Source organism: Coccidioides posadasii, chromosome 2 (assembly GCF_018416015.2).
Source record: "Coccidioides posadasii str. Silveira chromosome 2, complete sequence".
Classification (NCBI taxonomy): Eukaryota; Fungi; Ascomycota; class Eurotiomycetes; order Onygenales; family Onygenaceae; genus Coccidioides; species Coccidioides posadasii.
In genome coordinates this window covers 3,699,248-3,718,957 of record NC_089408.1, presented here as the reverse complement: position 1 = coordinate 3,718,957, position 19,710 = coordinate 3,699,248, and the positions used below count along the sequence as shown (strand labels likewise).

The window sequence follows — 19,710 nt, the reverse complement described above, 5'->3', positions numbered from 1 at the left end:
TGGAACTGAGATTTCATATTTAAGATTCCAGCTGTTTCTAAATTCAAGACTAGAACTAGCTTTAATAGAAAATAAAATTCTATTCTGGTTCTAAATACCAGTCTGAGTACTAGTTTAGCTAGTAATAAATACTAAATTTAATTATTTTGTGTAAAGTAAATAAATTTTCATTACTATAAAGTATCTATAGCTATTATCTTTAAGTAATAATTATAATTTATAAGTAATTTATAAGCTTATATATGTTAGCTTTTAGAAATTAAGAGATATCTCTTTATAATTAAATTTATCCACTCTGAAACTAATAGATGTACAAAATATATAAATTAGATACTAAAAACTTACCTTAGTCTATTATTCTTAGAAATCATATTAATTTGCACAGAATCTCTAGACAAAGAAGTAATAAAGAAGAATAATTTTTCTTTTAAATTTGTTAATAATTTGTAATGAAAAGAAAAAACTTTACTTTAAAAAACTTATAAGATTTTAAATTGTTATATAAGTATAGTTTTATTAACTCTATACTTTAAGGCTATAAATCAGCAATAAAAGCTTGTTAAAATTTCACATTTTTTTATTACTTTTTTAATTGCAGCTTTATTAATTATTTTATTGTAATTGAAGGAATCAGAAGAATTAAGAGTTGAATTTTGAAATTGCAGTTATTGGGTGCCAGGTGGTAAAAGTCATTGGGTGGTTGGAAATGTTAACTTGCTATGTTCACACACATAACATTTCCCCAACTTGTTGCACTGTACACAGGTACGTGTCTGTACTTCCTACACTTCATAGATCAAGAGGTTTTACAAAATTGATGCAGATTATCAAACTTTACAGAACTTATTGAAAGCTTGGCATAACTGCTGGACAGAGTAAGGTGTGTCAGAACCTCACAAAGACCCACCTCATATAACCCATAATTCCCATTTAACTAGTTAACTAGTCCAGAGACTTAGTTATAGCCTCACAATTTCTTGCTTGTAATCATCGTCCAACCCTTGGGGCTATGCATGAGAGATCTTGGCCATGAGTTGATGTGGAAACAAGAAGATAACTACTTTACCCCGGAATTGCATATGTCCACTTTGAGCAAAGCCAAGGCCATGACCGTTCTTCCATGTACCATTTAGTTATCCCTGCTTGGCCTGTCGCTGATGACCTCGTGTGTAGCTCACAAACCTGGCCAGGAAGCCGTATCCTCTTTGGTCTGTCGAAGTTTCTCTCAAAGGCAGACATATCCCTTGCATGTTTATTCATCCAAATTTTCTCTCACACATCGACCTTCCCAGATGCCAAAAAGGTGGGACTGAGAAATGGCACCCACCCCACCATCTGTCACGTCGTCGAACGCAAGTACTCATTCTCCGCATGGACGAGTGGTGCGAAGACGGAACCGTGTCCCATTGTCCTGCGCCCCATGCAGAAATCGAAAGTTAGACCCTCCCCCGTTTAGATGTCCAATTACAAAACTGAGCCAGGTTTAAATTATTAACTAGGCTAAAGTGCAACCGCGCGGTGCCTTGCGAGAATTGCGTAAAGAGAGGAGATGCCCTTTCCTGTACATATGCTCAACCTAATGCCAGGAGACGGAATCATGGCAGCCAACTACAGCTAGGAACACCGGATGACATGCAAAGTCGTATCGACCGCTTGGAAAGCTTGGTGCTATCATTGATGAGGAATGGGTCGCAGTCCACCGGTGCCGCACCGGTAAGGGAAGGCAGATCAGGAGACCCTGGCTTCTCCTCGCTGCACGATAGACATAGTTCCGGCCTTAGCGGAGATGATCGTGAGGCAACTGCTAGGGACGAAGAGAGTGACACTGAGCAGGTAACTAAGTCGTTTGGGATAATGAAGGTTGACGCTCAAAATCAGAAATCCTACTACGTCAGCGAGGCTCACTGGACCTCCATTCTTAACGATGTAAGTTTCGCGGATTGAAGACTATTTACATGTCAAATCTGACCCTAGCTAGATAGTAGAAGTTAAGAACTTTTGGTCGACACACAAGAAACAAATCGAAGAGCAGATGGAAAAGGTACGAGCTGCGAATAGCGAGCAAGATTTACCAAGCTCCGCCCTTATTTTTGGTGCCATGAAACCTTCGAATAAGGCTGAAATAATGTCATCATTCCCATCGAAATATACGACTGACATCCTAGTTGCTCGTTATTTCAATACCTACGATCCGTCAATACGTGCGCTCCCCTGTCCGAAATACTGCAATCGACATACTGACCTTTTCAGACCTTATACACGCGCCGACTTTCAAGAAAGAGGTGAAGGGCTAATCATCCATTGCTGCTGTGAAGGAGCTAACTCTTTCGAAGTATGCGAGGCACTGGCAAGATCCATCAAACACGAGCATTGTTTGGATAGGGATGGTCTTTGCAATGATGCGCTTAGCAGTGTTGTCCTACCACCGAGACGAAGATGAACCCCCTGAATTTCGAGAGAAATCATTGGATATTGCTAGATCATATCAATCTTTAATGGCCCAATGTCTCATTTTAGCCGACTACACAAAACCGCACCGCTACGTCCTTGAGGCTCTAGTTCTCCACCTTCAGGGTGAATATTCACAAACTAGTGATGCACAAGTCTCACTATGGGTTCTAGTCGGTATAATTGTTCGTTTAGCAATGCGGATGGGCTACCATCGGGATGCAAGTATGTTCCCAAATATCAGTGTATTTCAAGGCGAAATGCGTCGGCGGCTTTGGAGTTTTATTCGATGCGCAGATCTTTTGTTCTCTTTTCAAGTAGGCTTGCCCAGTATGGTCCGCTCTGGGGATAGCGACACCGATATTCCGCGAAGTTTACATGACGATGACTTTGATGAGAATAGCACGGCTCTACCGCCCGGAAGACCCTTCAATGAGCCAACACCAGTTTCATACCTCGTTGCAAAAACTCGCCTTGCGTTTGTTTTCGGCCGCGTGTTGGAGCACTCCCAAAAAGTGAAAGGTTCCACATACGAAGAAGTTATGGAAATAGACAAGGCTTTGCGCCAAGCGCGGGAATTAGTCCCAGAGCATCTCCACGTCCAGCCAATTTCCGAGTGTGACAAAGATCCCGCGTATTTGATCATGAGCAGATTTGGTGTACGTTGCTGTGTAGCCTTTTATGGACGTCCTCTGTACTAATTGCTATCACCTAGATTATGAGTATTTATCACAAGGCTCAATGTGTCCTCCACCGACCGTTCCTTAATCACGCACGCGAAAACCCGCGTTACATTTACTCTCGTCGTACATGTATCGACAGCTCCATGGAGCTACTGAGATTCCAACTCATGCTGCATGGCGCATCACGCCCTAATGGAAAATTGCGCCATCGGACATGGTACTCTAGCTCATTTAGCTCTCACGACTTTTTGATGGCCAGCACAATTATAGCCCTCGATTTATATCACGACTACCGATCTCATAGCTCTGAACCACTGTATAATACGGCATACAGCAAGGATGTTCAGAGGCAAGAAGAGATGCTGGCGGCCCTTCGAAGGTCCAGAGATATATGGGACGAGCTAAAAGACAAGTCCATAGATGCATGGAAAGCGGCGGTCGTCTTGGGTATGTTGCTGGAGCAGCTGAATCAAAGTTCTAAATGTTCCGAAACATCGCATTCAGAGCAAGTGCTTGATGCACAAGATGAAAAGCAAACTGCTGCAATGACACTGGGGCTCCTTAGCAGTGGCATAACCGCTTTGGGTCCAACAAGCCCCCCCCACGTCTGTGAGAATATGGGCAAAATTGATCCAAACATCCAGCAACATTTGCAACGGAACAGCATAGAGAGCATTGACCACGGCCCTCCCCACACCTCCGCAACCCCTTTCGGTATATTTGGACATATGCCAGACATGCAATCATTTAACCTAGACTGGGTATGTTGGATGTCTCCACGCATATTTCTCGACCTTTGTATATTCACCCTCCTGTTGCTGGTTTCAATGGTCCACCACACACCTAGACAGACTTTGGCGTCGCTAATTTTAGATGTACAGGAGGCGTGGGACACATATATCCAATCAACAGCATTTGATGCAACTACCGAAGCTCGGACAAGCTCGGATCCACAGCAGCTTCAACAGTCGCAGTTTACGATAGGATCTCTGAGGACCGAAAATGGACCAAATCCCATGCCAAGAAGGACATATCCCAATAGTCCGGGGTTTTTCGAGTCGTTGGAAGCTGGCAGCTTCGGTGGTGGTATGGACATGACTCCTGAAGCTGATGTTCCCCGATATAATCCTGGGCAGCCATGATTTAGAAAGATATGGTTTAAGAAGAAAATATTTGATAACGGTATTAAGATGATGTGAAGCTTTTTGACCTTAATGATAATGAAGCCATGTCAGTGCTTAAAACAGGGCTGAGGTCTGTAACTACATGGTATTTGATTATCTTAGATAGAGTAACTACCTTAGAGAAATGTTATTGGCCCCCCTTATTTTGTGATCAATCTTTGATTGACTCTAAGAAGGCAACTTGGTGAGTAGGATGAAGCGCTCAAGAAATGTGTGCATCAATGGTATAGTAGTAGTCATAGGCTGAGTAGTAATAACAAGAGAGATTGCACTCTAATAAACATCTAAGCTTATAGAGGTAACTATACTAATAAGCTCTGTATGTACGGAGTACAGAGTATGGAGTAGTGTACTTTTGATACAGCCATAATTACTAGTGTAGGTAAAGACTTCTGGACACTGTAGTACTCCGTACTCCGTACCTAGTTAATGCATCATCCAGTATGGAGTACTCTATATGGGGTAATTATGGTGCTATTCTTCAATTTGTCAGTGCTCAATACAAATCATTTCTCTTGGCTTTTTTCTCTTTTTCCATACTTTCTAAATCCTCTGCCTCATATTACCTCTTCCAGAGTCACTCTTTCACTTAAAATGTGAACTTCCGTTTCATATGTGATCCGAGCTGAAAGGTGATAAGGATGCCTAGTGTGGGAGATATGCCAACCCAAGCAAGCCCAGCTCTGGGCTACTCTGTGGCACACCAAAATGTCGAGCTTGATGTCGACTTTGGGAACCAGACGTTAGAAGGCAGGACAGAAATTATCATCCATCCCCTCCATAAGGACTTAAAAGCGATACGATTGAATTTTCGTCAGGGTGAATTGAAGCGCCTGAGCATAAACGGCAAACCAGCAACTGTGAAATACGTGGACCCCTATCGATCTTTGCAACTCTATGGTGTCCATCAACACCGCAAACTGTCATCGCGTGTCGATCCATTGTTGTCAATTCCGCCAGAACCCGAGATTATTGTCATCATTCCGAAATCAATCCGAATTGAAGAGCTCGACCCGTTGTCCCTCGACGGGCAAACTCAGATTCCATTACGAGCCGGTGGTAATATTGAGGAATCAGCAGATATTCCAATTGGTTCGAAGCCACCAGATACCTTGATTGCGAGATTTACTCCAATTACTGTTGAAGTTGAGTTTTCACTTGATCGCCCTAGAGATGGAATTCAGTTTGTTGGCATGGATAGCTTTGATCGGCGTTATCCACATGCCTTTACGACGGTGTCAACCATTACTGGTGATGGATGCTGTTTATTTCCTTGCATTCAAGACCTGTCGGTACGGTGCACATGGGATTTTTGCATACGGTGCCCCCGCACTTTGCGCGATGTTCCCCGTCAAAAGGGCAACATGACTGGAAGGGAAATAACCTGTGATGATCAATCCATGGACATGGTTGTTGTTTGCTCCGGTGATATGACTGATGAGATTATTGACACGAACGACTTGACCAAAAAAGTATCCTCGTTCTCTTGCAACACGCCATTATCCGCCCAGCAAATTGGCTTCGCAATTGGTCCTTTTGAATATGTCAACCTCACACAGTTTCGTGAAAGCGATGAAGACGAGCAGCTTGGCCAGAATGCCATCCCAGTCCATGCATTTTGCCTTCCAGGTCGGGCAGATGAAGTGAGAAACACTTGTTTTCCTCTCGCAAAGGCTGTGGACTTTATCTCTTTAACCTATGGTTCTTATCCCTTTTCAAGCTACAAGTTGTGCTTTGTTGATAGTGCTCCGTGGGACACTTCTCCGTATGCTGCACTATCGATGTGTAGCAACCGACTACTCTTTCCCGATGAGATTCTTGATCCATTATACGATTCTACCCGATGCCTAGTTCATGCATTAGCCTCTCAGTGGATGGGGGTGAACATAATTCCCAAAGAACCAACAGATAATTGGGTTACCATTGGTGTGGCATATTACATAACAGATACCTTCATGAAGAAGCTGTGTGGAAATAACGAATTCAGGTTCCGGCTAAAGCAAAATTCAGATAAAATCTGTGACCTTGATGTTGCTCGTCCCTCAATCTGGCACATAGGAGCACTTCTCAAATTGGATTCGTCTGAATATGAATTTCTTTCATTAAAGGCGCCCCTGGTTCTCTACATCCTGGAGCGTCGATTATCGAAGGCAAGTGGCAAAGCAACTGTTTCGCGAATTATTTCTCGCATATTCCTAAATTGCCGAATGGGTGATATCCCTAACAGTGCTTTAACAACAATCTTTTTTCAAAAGCTTTGTGAAAGGTTTGGACATGTTAAACTAGATGCCTTTTTTCAACAGTGGGTCTATGGCGCAGGATGTCCCCGTTTTGTGGCCACACAGAGGTTTAACAAGAAGAAACTTGTTGTTGAGATGATGATTCGACAAGTTCAGTCAGAACAGTCGAGTCCTCGCGACCTTGAGAAGTCTACGTTCATGAGAGATGTAAAAGAGGAGCTCCAAAATATTTATGCCGGAAGCTTGCAACATGTCTTTACCGGATCTATGACAATCCGAATACACGAAGCGGATGGCACTCCATATGAACACATCGTGGAGATTAAAGAAGCCGTCACCAAGTTTGACATCCCCTACAATACGAAATACAAACGCCTTAAGCGCAACAAGCGGCAAAGAGAAAGAGCGGCGGCATCGTCAGGTGTTGATCCGAATTCCGAGGCTCAGGATGATGTTTTACTCTATTGTCTAGGTGATGTTCTCCAGTCTGAGGAGGAAATACTGAAATGGCGACTCGTGGAATGGACGAAAGAAGATGAGGACCGAATGGGCCAGGAGTCATATGAATGGATTCGGATGGATGCGGATTTTGAATGGATCTGCAAAATGTCCCTTACGATGCCGGGATATATGTACCTCTCTCAGCTCCAACAAGACCGTGACGTTGTGGCACAACTTGAGGCGAGTAATTCTCGGGTTGGATTTATGGCTGCTGCTAATTGCATACAGTCGATACAATACATGGCCGCTCAACGAGAACATCCTCTGATATCTACAATTTTCGCTCGCACATTAATGGATAGCAGATATTTCCACGGAATTCGAACAGCTGCGGCTCATGCGTTGGTGAAGCATGCAAAGGAGGACGTGGATTGGATCGGTCTGTTTCACCTTGAAACTGCCTTTCAAGAGCTGTTTTGCCTGCCAAATTCACCGATGACGCGGTCAAATAACTTTTCGGACCGGTCTTCCTACGCCCTTCAGATAGCGATACCAAATGCTATCGCAAAAGTGAGAAACCGGAATGGTAGATGCCCCATGCGAGTAAAGAGATTTCTTTATGAAAAATTGAAATTCAATGACAATTCGAACAATGAGGTATGGATATCATAATAATTGTGTCAATATTGCATGCTAACACAACTATTAGTTTTCTGATTGCTACTATGTGGCTGCGCTCATGCGGTCTATTGCGAATGCTTTGATCGGCGGCAAGGAAAGCATTCACACCAAATCCAAACTAGATATGACCCAGGAACTCGAGCGCCAAGCTGAGGACCAGCTTTATTTAGATTGCATAGCGGAAATTAACCGATATAAGCGAATGGACGAGTGGACAAGCTCCTTCCAGAACTTGTATACGCGAACGGCACTTGATTGTCTACGACGTTTGATGAAAGAACACAGGGTGCTTGACTTCGACGTGGCACAGTTCCTCCCGTACACTCGTATCGGTACTTTTGATTTAGTTCGCCTGGACGCGTTCCGGATACTACTTGACCTGGATAATTTCCAGCATCCTGAACTTTTGAAGTGGTTTTTATATGTAATGTCCACAGATTCATCGGCATGGATGCGTCGGGAGCTATATCGTGCCTTCGGCATAACCCTTGCAACTGTCGCGTTTGGTAGAGATGATGATCTCACCGAATCACCCCTTGATCACTCTCTCATTGTTGAGCAAGAGTCCTCCACTGATGCCCGGAGAGCCAAGCTTGCACGCAGACAAACCATTCCTGGTGCAATTCATGCTTTGAAGCAAGAGCTTTCAGAGAATGTGGCTTTAAAGGAGGGTCTGTGGGCGGCCTGCAATTCGATTTGCATTGGTGTTACTGAACTCAGCGATTTCCTTTATCTCTGTACAATTCTGTATGAACCTGCCCACCAGGTCATGGTAGTTCTGAAATATCCGAGATACTGGAAGGCGGAACATATAGGAAAGGTTGGTCATTAAAGGCTTGAAAGAATGGCAATTTTGCATAGGCTGACTTCCGACTATTTATAGGGCAAGGTCAGGTTTTCAAAATCGAACCGACCTCGAACATATTCCATCGCAAAGTCCAAAATAAATACGGGTTTTTCGACTAATCAGGTGCTCGATAAAAGAAAGCGCGATGATGGAAATGCGACTGTGACTAGCCGAAAGATAACGCTTAAAGTACCAAAACTTGCGTTTATGCCTTCGCCCTCGAACGCTGATGTGTCTTCGCCATTAAGGCCTCCAAAACTTAAACTCAAGATAAAAGCACCCTATAACCCTGACATCCCCCACACATAGTGCATCCTCTTCAATTCTTTCCTCGAGGATGCCTCATGGGCGGCGCGTGGAGCTATGCATGGATGGCTTGTTTAGTGACGGGCGAATAAAAGCCGAGCTTGCCCTGTCGTATGAAATTCAATCAACATGACATTTTGATATATCACTTTAAAGGGCCTCTGAAACCTTGTTAAAACTTTATAGCTATTATCGAATGTAGTAGCCTGTCAACCTGGAACGATCATCTTCGCGAATGAGCTTCCCGACGCGTCTGAGTTTCGTCAACGCATGGCTGCGCTTTCTTGAATGTTGTTCACCAAAACCTGCCGAATCAGTCCGGAGTATGCATTATCGATCTGCTATTCGCTCGAGAGCCTGTGATGTACAATAAGCATCCCCATCCTGAACACTTGAGAGCACGACGGGGAATATTTACCTCAAGCATAACAACCGAATTCCCACGAATTACCTATCTTATCAGCATGTCATGCCATGAACATAATTTCAATGCGATCCTTACCACCATGCCTAAGCGCACTTTCTCGCCACCAGTCTTTTCTTCAATCGCTTCATCCAACACTATATTCATAAATACCTAGCGCGAAGTCAGATCTGCAAATGTGATTAGGAGGGAAAATAGTAGACAAGAAAATCACAAACATCATAGCCACGAAGGACACCAATGACCCTGCGATTACCATTGATTTGGATGAGCAGCCGCTTTTCCATGTACTGTACAGCAGCATTAGCACAGCAATCCGGCTAAGCATAGCTTGGACCAGTAATACCTTCTTCAACTCTGGCTGTGCTTGAGGCATATTTGACAACTTAACGATGATAACTCATAGACAAATGGTCATGGGTAATCAAGAGTGCCGCTCTGTTTGAGAATGCAAATCAGGACACGTGAATTTGCAACAGGAGATACTGGGTCAGCAACTGGGCATAAATCAGAAAAAATCCCTGTGTCGGCGAAACTACCTGATTATTCAAACCACGACAGAAAAAGTCACCACCTTCATCAGGCTTTTGAACTGTTTGCCAGGTGAGTACCAAGCCACTGTTGGCGCACCCTAACCCTTTTAGGTTTGGGGGGATTACTTAGTTACTTTTGCCTTGTGTTGAGACACTAGTCTCTATGTAGTTAGCCTCAAGCTTCTTGTCTTGAATTTTCTCCAATCTGATGCAAAGTTTTTCTCTTGCTCAGCTTAGCTCTAAGTTTCCACAGAAGCAAAGCAAGACTGAATGCAGCTAAATTCATTAATTTCAATAAAATGAGGACGGAGTACGGAGGTGCGTCTCAAAAGTCTTTGCCGCGCTAGTAATTAGGCTAGTACCAGAAATACATTGAACCCCACCAAATTAGTATGGATCAACCTGTACCTTTGATGATGGATTCATTCCTCCTCTTGTACATCCTTCCAAGTATTCATATCTCCAAGATGTAAAGCTGCTAGAGTCTCTGCAGCTTCTAATCTACTAGCTAAGCAATCCCTTCCTAGATCCTGCCGTTTTGAGATCTTTCCCTTTAAACACTGACCTTTATACTTTCGAGGACTCTTATAACCACCCTCTCTATACTCATTCCCTCCCTCAAGCCATATAATCTCTTGAATATGATGTGGCATTCACTCAATCCACTGTTGAATCTTCTCTTGCAAAAGCTCATTCCAGGCTTGTAGCCAAACTTCCTTTGCAGTCTTGGTTTCGCGTGGAGCTCTACAAGAAGTTGTATGCCTTTTCATCCACATCCAAGCAGGCTCCAGATAACATTCTTCCAGTCATCTAGAGTTCAATTCTTATGAACAATAGCAAATTTCAGCCTTTTCTCTCTTATAGACTCAGTTAGACCAGGTTTCCAAGTAGGTTTGACATTAATAAAGCCATAATGCTGCAGAATTTGCCAAACACTTGAGTGGGATATACCAGATTCAAAGGCAAGAATCTCAGTGGATTTCTCTCAGCCAGCTCTATCCTTGCAAATCAAATCCAATATCTTAGATTCTTTACTGGAATCTATCTCTTTAGGATGTTCTGACTTGCTTTGCATCTTCAACAAATGAAATATCAATTCACTGGTTCTCTTGAGGCTTATAGCCGCGGTCTTTGACTTATTTTTTAATTGTATGGAGGGTTCTAGCAGGAATTCCTAGAGCAGTAGAGACTTTGTTGACTGGTATTCCCCAAGAGACTAAAGCTAGAGCTTGGATGTGAATAGCAATTGGATGAAACTGATTATTTTCAGGCATTGGAAATTATAATTGAGATGAGATTCAAGCTGGCGATTGTTTTGAAATCAGAAGGTACATGTAGGTCTGTAGTTATTTGGTTAGGGGGTATTGTACTTTTGATACAGCTATAATTACTAGCGTGAGTAAAGACTTCTGAGACACACCTCCGTATAAAGAGTGCTATGGAGATTATCTCTCAAAATTCAGATGAAAAGATCATGTGATTGCTGAGTAATAGTGTGAGAAGTGTTTCTGACAGGTGTGAAGCTGGCACCATTTATTTCCACTTATATCTCAACAACCAGCAAGGCAATTCATCTGAAAGTTGGAGGGCTTCTTAGGTAGAGAAATAGCTTTCAAATGAATGTGGTGTTGTCCTGTTTGAACAAGAATTGACTGAGTTGTGAAAAGAGCGTGTCATTAATTCGCTTTGGACATGCATTTGCTACTTTGCGGTACATCTAATATGTTTGTTAGTTTTGAATGTTCAAAACTTCAAACCTGCAAATTTTGAAAAGCAATTTCTGAAGCTACTATCAATATTAGCTTCTAACATTGATAATGTCAAACTATTCACAGTTCTATATACCAGCTGTAGCATTTCTGGCTGGTGTAATAGCTACTATTGGCTTGAGGGATATCTATTACTGCTTGTCTAGCCAGCAGAAACAACATGACACAGACTGCAACCAGAGTAAAACAGCTGGATTTTCCCTCAACCACGGGCCCCCTCCGATTTCCAATGGCATTGAAGGCTGCATTGGTAATACGCCACTTATTCGCATAAAATCTTTGTCTGAGGCAACAGGCTGTGATATATTGGCAAAAGCTGAGGTATGCCAAATGAGATGGCCCCGGTGACCCTTCCAAGGTCAGTTGTGTCTCAGACCCTTTCATAGTTCCTAAACGGTGCTGGAGGCAGTCCAAAGGACCGCGTGGCTTTAAGTATGATACAAGCGGTAAAGCGAATATCCCTATTCTGTGATTATTTACGGGCTGAAATCATATATTAATGGTTGGGAGAACAGGCCGAAAGACAAGGGCTCTTGATTCCATATTCCGGGTATGCAATTTACGAAGGTACTGTGGGATCTACTGGCATATCTCTAGCAACTTTGGCCAGAGCGAAAGGTTACTTAGCACACATGTACGTGTTCCTCTACTTCTTGGCCGCCGCATATAAAGTATGCTCATCCCACTTGAAGTTGCATGCCTTCGGATCAATCAGCGGAGAAATCGAACTTGCTCTTGAAACTAGGGGCCGTGGTCGATAAAGTACCCCCGGCCCCAATTGTAGAAGTGGGTCACTTCGTAAACAGGGCCCGATGTCTGTCGAGATCTTATAGCTCAGCCTCCACGCCGTATTCTTTTGACTCCATATCTCGAAAGTCAGAGATCCCCAACTACGAATCGGCGGCATCCACGGCAGCAGACAAGTCCAGCCATGGTTTTTTTGCTGATCAGTTTGAAAATCCCGCAAACTGGCAGGCTCATTTTCAAACAACTGGGCCCGAAATTTTTGAGCAATGCGAGGGGAAGCTGGATGCGTTTGTGTCGGGTGCTGGAACTGGAGGTACAATTTCCGGAGTTGCGCTTTATCTGAAACCTCGACTTCCAGCCATGACTGTCGTTCTTGCAGACCCGCAAGGCAGTGGACTGTTTAATCGGATACAATTTGGGGTGATGTTTGACACTATGGAGAAAGAAGGAACGAGAAGGAGACAACAAGTCGATACAGTAGTTGAAGGGATAGGTATAAATCGGATAACTTCGAATCTCGAAGCAGGGCGGGAGTTAATCGACGATGCCATTAGAGTCACCGATGCACAAGCTATAGCTATGGCAAGATGGTTGGTGGAGAAAGATGGGATCTTTGTGGGGAGCAGCAGCGCTGTGAATTGTACGCCCATTTTCTGTATACCCCAGAGCTTGATTCTAGCAGTGAATATACTAATTCTGGAAGTAATGTAGGCTTTGCGGCAGTCAAAACAGCTATCAAACTGGGCCCTGGCCATAGAATAGCAACAATTTTGTGTGACTCCGGAACCCGGCATCTGTCCAAATTTTGGGAAAGTGCTGGTAATGTGGAAGGTGCCATGAATACCAAGCTCGAGGACGTTTTGACAGCAACTGCTGCTGAGAGTGACACTTAACCTCCCAGTAGACCCTCTTGAAATTAGCATTCAATGGAAGCGACAGCAATGTTTTTAGTATCAGTCAGCACGTTGAATTGGCCCTTGAGGAAACAAGCCTCCAAAAATTGCCGGATCACAACGCATGGTTACGATACTCTGCATTCTGTTCCAGTAACAGCTATGTGAGCAATGCATTTGCACTCCCACTTGGGTAATGAGCTGCTTGCGTCACGATGTGTCGACGAGCGGATCAGGGCTTTCAGACTTTATCATATTCGTTGCTGCGCGCGCTGAAGATTTCACCTGGGTATACCGTAATAAATGGACAGGCGACCTCAGGTTATCATCCTCGTCCATTCTCACTTCCTTGGTGATAGCCTGTTCAACAGAAGGATCCCGAAACTTGATAGTCCCAGACTGTCTTTCACCACTCCCTTGATTGCACTTGCCCTGGACCCTATCCACGGACACGTCATAGGGTTGTACGGACTCCAAAGAAAACGGGGAGACTTGTTGAACGGACGGTGGCCGCTCCTTTTGTTGGGAAACCCAGTCACGGATATCCAAAGGCCGAATATTCTTAACTTCGATGCAATGCTTAGAGTACCAGTGCTTAAGTAGCCTGGCACTACGCCACGGCATTGCAGAGAGCACTTCCGGCCATGATCTTCTTTTCACCATCCGTAGATCTAGCAAGTAGTTAATCTCCTCTGCAGTAAGAGGCCCAACTTTTGGTCGCTCTTGCAACAGAGGCCGTTTGGACTCTTCTGACTCTTGATTAAACTCGCTGTCCATTGTAATTACTTTTGAAATAGGATCAAAGGTAGTACGCGCATTGCTCCGGTGCTGCTTAGCGGAAATTTGCTGATTCTCGCACAAAAGCACATTGTAGTGGAATTCAGAACCCTTCTTTTGAGGGAGCTGGGCGCCACCGTAGCCCCTGTTTGTTGAGAGACGCATGTGGGTATATTTAGATATGCATGGACGACGAGATACTGTTCTAGCTTTTGAACTATTCTCTTGTAGAGGATCGTCGGAATCCGAATCTGGTCCAGGTTGTGGCGCCAAGAGGGCGCGAGCATTTCTGTCAGCCCAGCCCGTGCGCTGTCTACCCCTTGGAAGCCTTTTCGGGGCTGCCCAGACGGACTCAATCTGTTCTGAGCGTGGTTGTTCGAGCTTTGGGAAACCAGCAGAAAAGGGTTCACCCACTACAGCGGGGGCTAACGCGGTTGGACTCCGACTTCCCGTCAAGATACAATAATCCTCATATTCTCCAGGATTTGAGTCAGCGGAGACTTTCAGAATACTCCCATCTAGCAGTTGATCTGGTCCTTGATCGGCGTTAGCCAAAGCGGGCTGAGAATGTCGACAGCGGCAACCAAGTTCTGGCAGGTGCATCTTCATCGGTTGGCGAGATTTAGTCGGTTGTAAGCTGGTAATCGTCTCGGTGAAACGGGTAACAGGTTCAGTAATATCTTTCTCACGATGTGTCTTTCCATGGGGATGAAGATTATTCGAAAAGCACCCGCCAATATCTTGCTCATTTTCCATTTGATTAAGATGTCCATTATCAACCACAATTTGTCCCGTCCGAAGATTAATTTCATCGCCAATATTACCGAAATCTCTACCATACTTCTGATATATCAATTCCAAGCGTGACTTGAGGCGTAAGTTGTTCGCTCGTCGCGCCTCATGGATATTGACGCCCCGAGAAGATGGGCTAATTGCTTTGCTCTGACCAACAGTAGGACATGTGGTCGGCGGACTCATATCTATACAGGATGATAGAAGATAGAGAAGGTTAAATGGTAGATGGGAGCTTAACAAAAAAGTCCCCAAAATAAGAAAGAGGAAAGTCGCCACTTAGTACCGAGGAAAAGGGTACGCTGTATTCATAGAGGCGTGTACGAGAAGTCTTTGCCGCGCTAGTAATTAGTTAACTAGCGGATAGATGGGGGGGGTTTAGTGTGGGTGATCACCCAGGTTGCTGCCTGGTTACTGCCAAGCTGCCAAATAACCTGTTTGAACCAGGGAGGGTGGGAGATGGATTATATAATCAGTACAGAGTGATCAAGATCACCAACCTTTTCAGCTCCATCTCAATTCATTCTGTATTGTACAGGAGCTTCTGCTTCTGATGAATCTACATTAATTGACATACTCTCTGCAACACTAGACAGCATGGCCACTCCAACTCTGAACAGTCAGTCTGCCCTAATGATGAAGATGGAGGCACACATACAGCATGCACTTGATAGTGCTCTGGATGCCTAGTCAAAGAAGACCCAGATGCAGTATGAGTCACACCAGAAGAAGTAGAGAGTAGATATCTGTATTATATATATTCTCTTGTTAATTCTTGCTCTCTTCTGCTCTATTCTCATGCCATACAACACATCTGTATTGGCCTGGCTGATACTCTCTGACTTCTACTTGCTAGCATTTCTACCAGACAAAGAGCTTCCAGAATAGAGAGCTGATAACAGAGCAGAAGCTGCTCTGATTCTTGTCTGAATATATAATTGGCTGTTCAGCCAAAAGATTCTGCCATTCCTGTGACTGTACAAATAAGAATGAAGAGTCTGTTGTGCAAACCCTGGGCCAACCATCCATCAAGATCTACAAGACTGTAATTGTCAATCTCTAAAGCTATTAACAGAGCTGTTGTACAAACCCTCACTTCCATCTAGTTGATCAGACTGTCTGAGCCCTGCTTGAAACCTATTCAAGACAGAAGCATAAATACAAGAAGACAGAGTTTATAAATTATAGTGCAGGAACTCTGCTGGATGAATATTATAAGAAGAATATTATACAGCTGGTTGAGTACTGCTGGCAGAGCTGATTAGAGTTCAAAAAAGACTAGTTAGTGGAGCCATATCTCTGCACTGCAGTAAACTTTCTAATGGGCCACAGCATGCTTCTCTGTAGTGAATCCTGCTATATGACACAGCTGGCTGATCTCTTTATCCTGAAGCTGACAAATAAAGACCCAACTTCTTGCTTCCCCATGATTTTAATTATGGAAAATGGCAAGACTAACCAGATGGGCCAGATTGAGTATGCCATAGTAATATACTATTATAATCTCTTGCTCTGCACCATGGCACAGACAGTCTTTTATCTCTTCTACTGATGGGATATTGTACAAGAGCCACCATTCCAGTTTCACAACTGCTAGAACTGATACCAGCTGCATCTGATCAAGAGAGATAATATAAGAAAGTCTCTGTCATACAAGATCTAGCTGGACTGAATTCAACACATCTACAGTAGAACAGAGCTTTCTGACTTGAAGAAGATCTATACTAAGCAAGCTGCTGAAGCCAGATATGCAGAGCAGATTAGAGTCAGTAAGAGTCAGATTTATTATACTGAAAGATGAAACAGTAATGCTCTCAGCTAGTACTATCTGACTAACATCTTCAGAAAGTTTGTACAGACTATGACTAGCTTTGACTTCTGTATATCTGAGAACTTCTATTTACTGTGGACCAGAGTGCCTGTATCTGAGTCACTGAAGTATACTATCTGGCCCTGGGTTGACAACTGAATGTAGTGATTTGAGTTATACAATACTCAAAATCTTAACTTCTGTCTTCAGAAGCCAGAGCTGAGAAGATTTTCAGATTAAAGTAATTCTTGAGATTAGCTCAGAAGATCTTCTGCTGTATAACTGAATAGAAATAATCTGACTGCTTAAGAGTTTCTATATTTGCTTTATCATCTTTATACAGTTCTTCTGCAAGACTCTGTTATTCTTCAGTCTCTCTTTTCCAGCCACCCTCTGTGGACCAGCTCTGTATTTATAAGAAAGGACTATCATCAGTTTGCAGAGGCAGTCCAGATGGCCAACACTTATAAAGAGAAGCTATACAAAATGCAGCTGCAGCAGACAGTACTTATGATGGCAGATCAGCTGCATATTGTACAGCAGAATCTGGATGTGGCCTGTGATTATTTATATACTGCTCTGGAAACAGAACTGCAAAAAATTAATAATCAGTTAGAAGCACTGACCAGTGGGCAGATTTCTTTTCTTGTACAAGTATTTTCTACTGATTAAAGAATAATGACAGCAGCTGCTGTCTTTAAAAATAAAGATAAAGAGAGAGACAGTAATTTTATAGTATTCAGAAAAGCACAAGCTTCAGTCTATTTATTAGAGATAGCTTCAGTCTCTGCTAGTGTTTCTGTTCCAGCTATATACCAGCTTTCTTATACAATCACTACAGTTCCAGATCTGTGGCAGAAATGAACAGTTAGTCTGGAGAATAGCTCTTCAGTACAGAGTCTAGATATCTTGTACAGAGTAAAATAACAGTCAGATAGTACAGAGAGAATGTTCTACAGCAGAAGAAAGATAATCATTAATTATATTAATAGACAGAGACAGAGGAGTGCCAGTGGCAGTACTATTATAGAGGAACTAGAGCTTGTACAGCAGTATGGGAAGCTCAGTTTGAACAGACTATCCAGAATACTATAAGTAAAAAAGAAACTGTCTTGATTCTTATTATGACAAACCCTGTCTATCATACCCAGCACAGCCCATCATACAATAAGAAGATAAAAAAGAAGAGATGCTGAATACATAATAATAATTTGCTTAACTTTATCTCTTAGAACTACTGGTTCTGAACACTGTATAAAAGTGCAAACTATGTTCAGATGCTGTACACAGGGCCTGTACAACTAGGCAAGAGCAGTTGAGAAAAATCACAAAGAAAAGAAAGAAAGCAGACAAGCTAGAAAAGAAAGTTTATATATATCTAGTTTAAGATAATAGAATTACTCTGAGAGTTATTCTCTGGCTTCTCAGACTTCTCAATCTTGTACAAGAAGACTGACAGCAGATCTCCAGAGCAGAATGGAGAGAAATTAATTTCAATATGGATGGAATCATTTGCTGTCCCACTCTCAAGAAGAAGAATTAAGTGAGCAGAAGACAGTTCCAGACTGACTCTGCTATCTGATATGTGTGAATGGTCAGCAGCTCTGTACAAACTCAGTTCTCTGTTATCATATCTTACTGCAGATTCTGACCTGCCATACAGAAAGCAGCAGAATATATAGTCTGATCATTTGCAGTTGCCACATGCATCTTCAAAGTGACCATATGCATGATAGCATAATGAAAATGGAGTTATAAGCTTTATCTCTGTACATCTGTTACAGATACTGCTCTAGTGCAAAGTTCTCCCATGTGACTGAATCAAAATTACATTGATGTACAACTAGCAGTGTATATTAATCTAATAAAGAAAGATTTATTTAAGAACAAACTTCATATTTCTTTCTGATTAAGCAAGCAGTTATTATAACTGAGAGAAGTGAATATACAGAATCAGCTGATTCTGTTCAATAAAGAGACAGAGTAATTAATTATTAGTTTGAGTTCAGACAGCAGCTTCAGTAAGATCCTGCTTTATCTGATTAGAATAGAAGAAGATTCATCAAACAAGCACTCTATATCAACAAGTTAGTATCTTCTTCTCACATTCCACTAACACACAGGGCCATACAGACATTTTCTTTCTCAGATTTATAAGAGAGAGAGAAAGAAGAGGCAAGTGGAGATCTTAGCAGCAGAGAACATTATAGCAATACAAAATTGTAAAATTATTCTGTGAGTCAGTCAGCTTGCTATTGTATGATTGATGGATGATAGCTGATATATAATCTACAGAAAGACTTACAAGAGAAGCAAAGTAATAATAACAATAAAGACTCTGATGAACAGACTTAGAGTAAAAGAAAAAGAGAAGAGAAGAGAAGAGAAGAGAAGAGAAGAAAGAAAGAAAAAGAAAATCTGTTGTTAAGATAATACTTAATCTATTGTTTACTGATTCTGATACTACCTGCCATACAGTGTATCAATATAGTGTATATAAATAAACAGAGTATCAGAGTAGCATTACAGCTGCATCAGACACTGGTACTGAGCAGCACTGCTACACACATACTCTGCTCCATACAGAATAGAGAATAGTATAATCATACTATATAAACATCTAGCTATCTACAGAACCTATATTTGGCTGCTCTACAGAATCTTTTCTGAGATTCCCAGCTGCTGACCTGAGCTATCACAAATGATCAGTCAGTTATCCAGTGGGTGCACCCCAATACTGCTGTTCCAGTCATACAGCACTGTCTGAAAGATCTCTGTAATAAAGAACTCTTACTAGTTCAAATGGCTGACTCAGCACCACTCTCTGTATCAGCTAGTATGCAACCACCAAGATAACTGTACAATATCAACCCTCCAGAAAACCAGATTATTTTTGTGGTCTTGCTGACTAACCCTCTGTCTAACCAGGTTACATAGGGCATCTGGGTAGTAACCTGCCGCAACCTGCCACTCTGCTAACTAGCAGATAGATAAGAGAGGTTTAGTGTGGGTGATCACCCAGGTTGCTGCCTGGTTACTGCCAAGCCACCAAATAATCTGTTTGAACCAGGGAGGGTGGGAGATGGATTATATAATCAGTACAGAGTGATCAAGATTATCAATCTTTTCAGCTTC

At 42.6% G+C, this 19,710-nt stretch overlaps 5 protein-coding genes across 5 annotated transcripts; 3 read left to right on the top strand and 2 right to left on the bottom strand.

Moving 5' to 3' along the window:
- The first annotated feature begins 1,000 nt into the window (after positions 1 to 1,000).
- Positions 1,001 to 4,455, top strand: D8B26_003679 (uncharacterized protein). The gene is made up of 7 exons (XM_066124230.1): positions 1,001 to 1,435; positions 1,500 to 1,926; positions 1,979 to 2,201; positions 2,251 to 2,282; positions 2,334 to 3,107; positions 3,164 to 3,892; positions 4,013 to 4,455. The coding sequence occupies exons 1-7, from the start codon at positions 1,317 to 1,319 to the stop codon at positions 4,271 to 4,273; spliced, it is 2,565 nt and encodes an 854-aa protein (XP_065980309.1). The 5' UTR covers positions 1,001 to 1,316; the 3' UTR covers positions 4,274 to 4,455.
- A 501-nt stretch (positions 4,456 to 4,956) lies between these two features.
- D8B26_003678 (uncharacterized protein) lies at positions 4,957 to 8,833 on the top strand (the record flags this gene model as incomplete). The annotated part of the gene is made up of 4 exons (XM_066124229.1): positions 4,957 to 7,236; positions 7,285 to 7,653; positions 7,706 to 8,497; positions 8,561 to 8,833. The coding sequence occupies 4 exons, from the start codon at positions 4,957 to 4,959 to the stop codon at positions 8,831 to 8,833; spliced, it is 3,714 nt and encodes a 1,237-aa protein (XP_065980308.1).
- Positions 8,834 to 8,889: 56 nt separating this feature from the next.
- On the bottom strand, positions 8,890 to 9,829 carry D8B26_003677 (uncharacterized protein). The gene is made up of 5 exons (XM_066124228.1): positions 9,601 to 9,829; positions 9,473 to 9,544; positions 9,333 to 9,407; positions 9,249 to 9,281; positions 8,890 to 9,187 (listed from the first exon to the last, which is right to left on the bottom strand). The coding sequence occupies exons 1-5, from the start codon at positions 9,628 to 9,630 to the stop codon at positions 9,161 to 9,163; spliced, it is 237 nt and encodes a 78-aa protein (XP_065980307.1). The 5' UTR covers positions 9,631 to 9,829; the 3' UTR covers positions 8,890 to 9,160.
- A 1,775-nt stretch (positions 9,830 to 11,604) lies between these two features.
- D8B26_003676 (uncharacterized protein) lies at positions 11,605 to 13,861 on the top strand (the record flags this gene model as incomplete). Its single annotated transcript, XM_003071840.2, has 5 exons — positions 11,605 to 11,877; positions 11,943 to 12,002; positions 12,072 to 12,190; positions 12,249 to 12,943; positions 13,015 to 13,861. 5 exons carry the CDS (start codon positions 11,605 to 11,607, stop codon positions 13,194 to 13,196), a joined length of 1,329 nt encoding a protein of 442 aa, XP_003071886.1. The 3' UTR covers positions 13,197 to 13,861.
- On the bottom strand, positions 13,407 to 14,951 carry D8B26_003675 (uncharacterized protein; the record flags this gene model as incomplete). The annotated part of the gene is made up of 1 exon (XM_003071841.2): positions 13,407 to 14,951. The coding sequence occupies one exon, from the start codon at positions 14,949 to 14,951 to the stop codon at positions 13,407 to 13,409; it is 1,545 nt and encodes a 514-aa protein (XP_003071887.2).
- Positions 14,952 to 19,710: the final 4,759 nt, after the last annotated feature.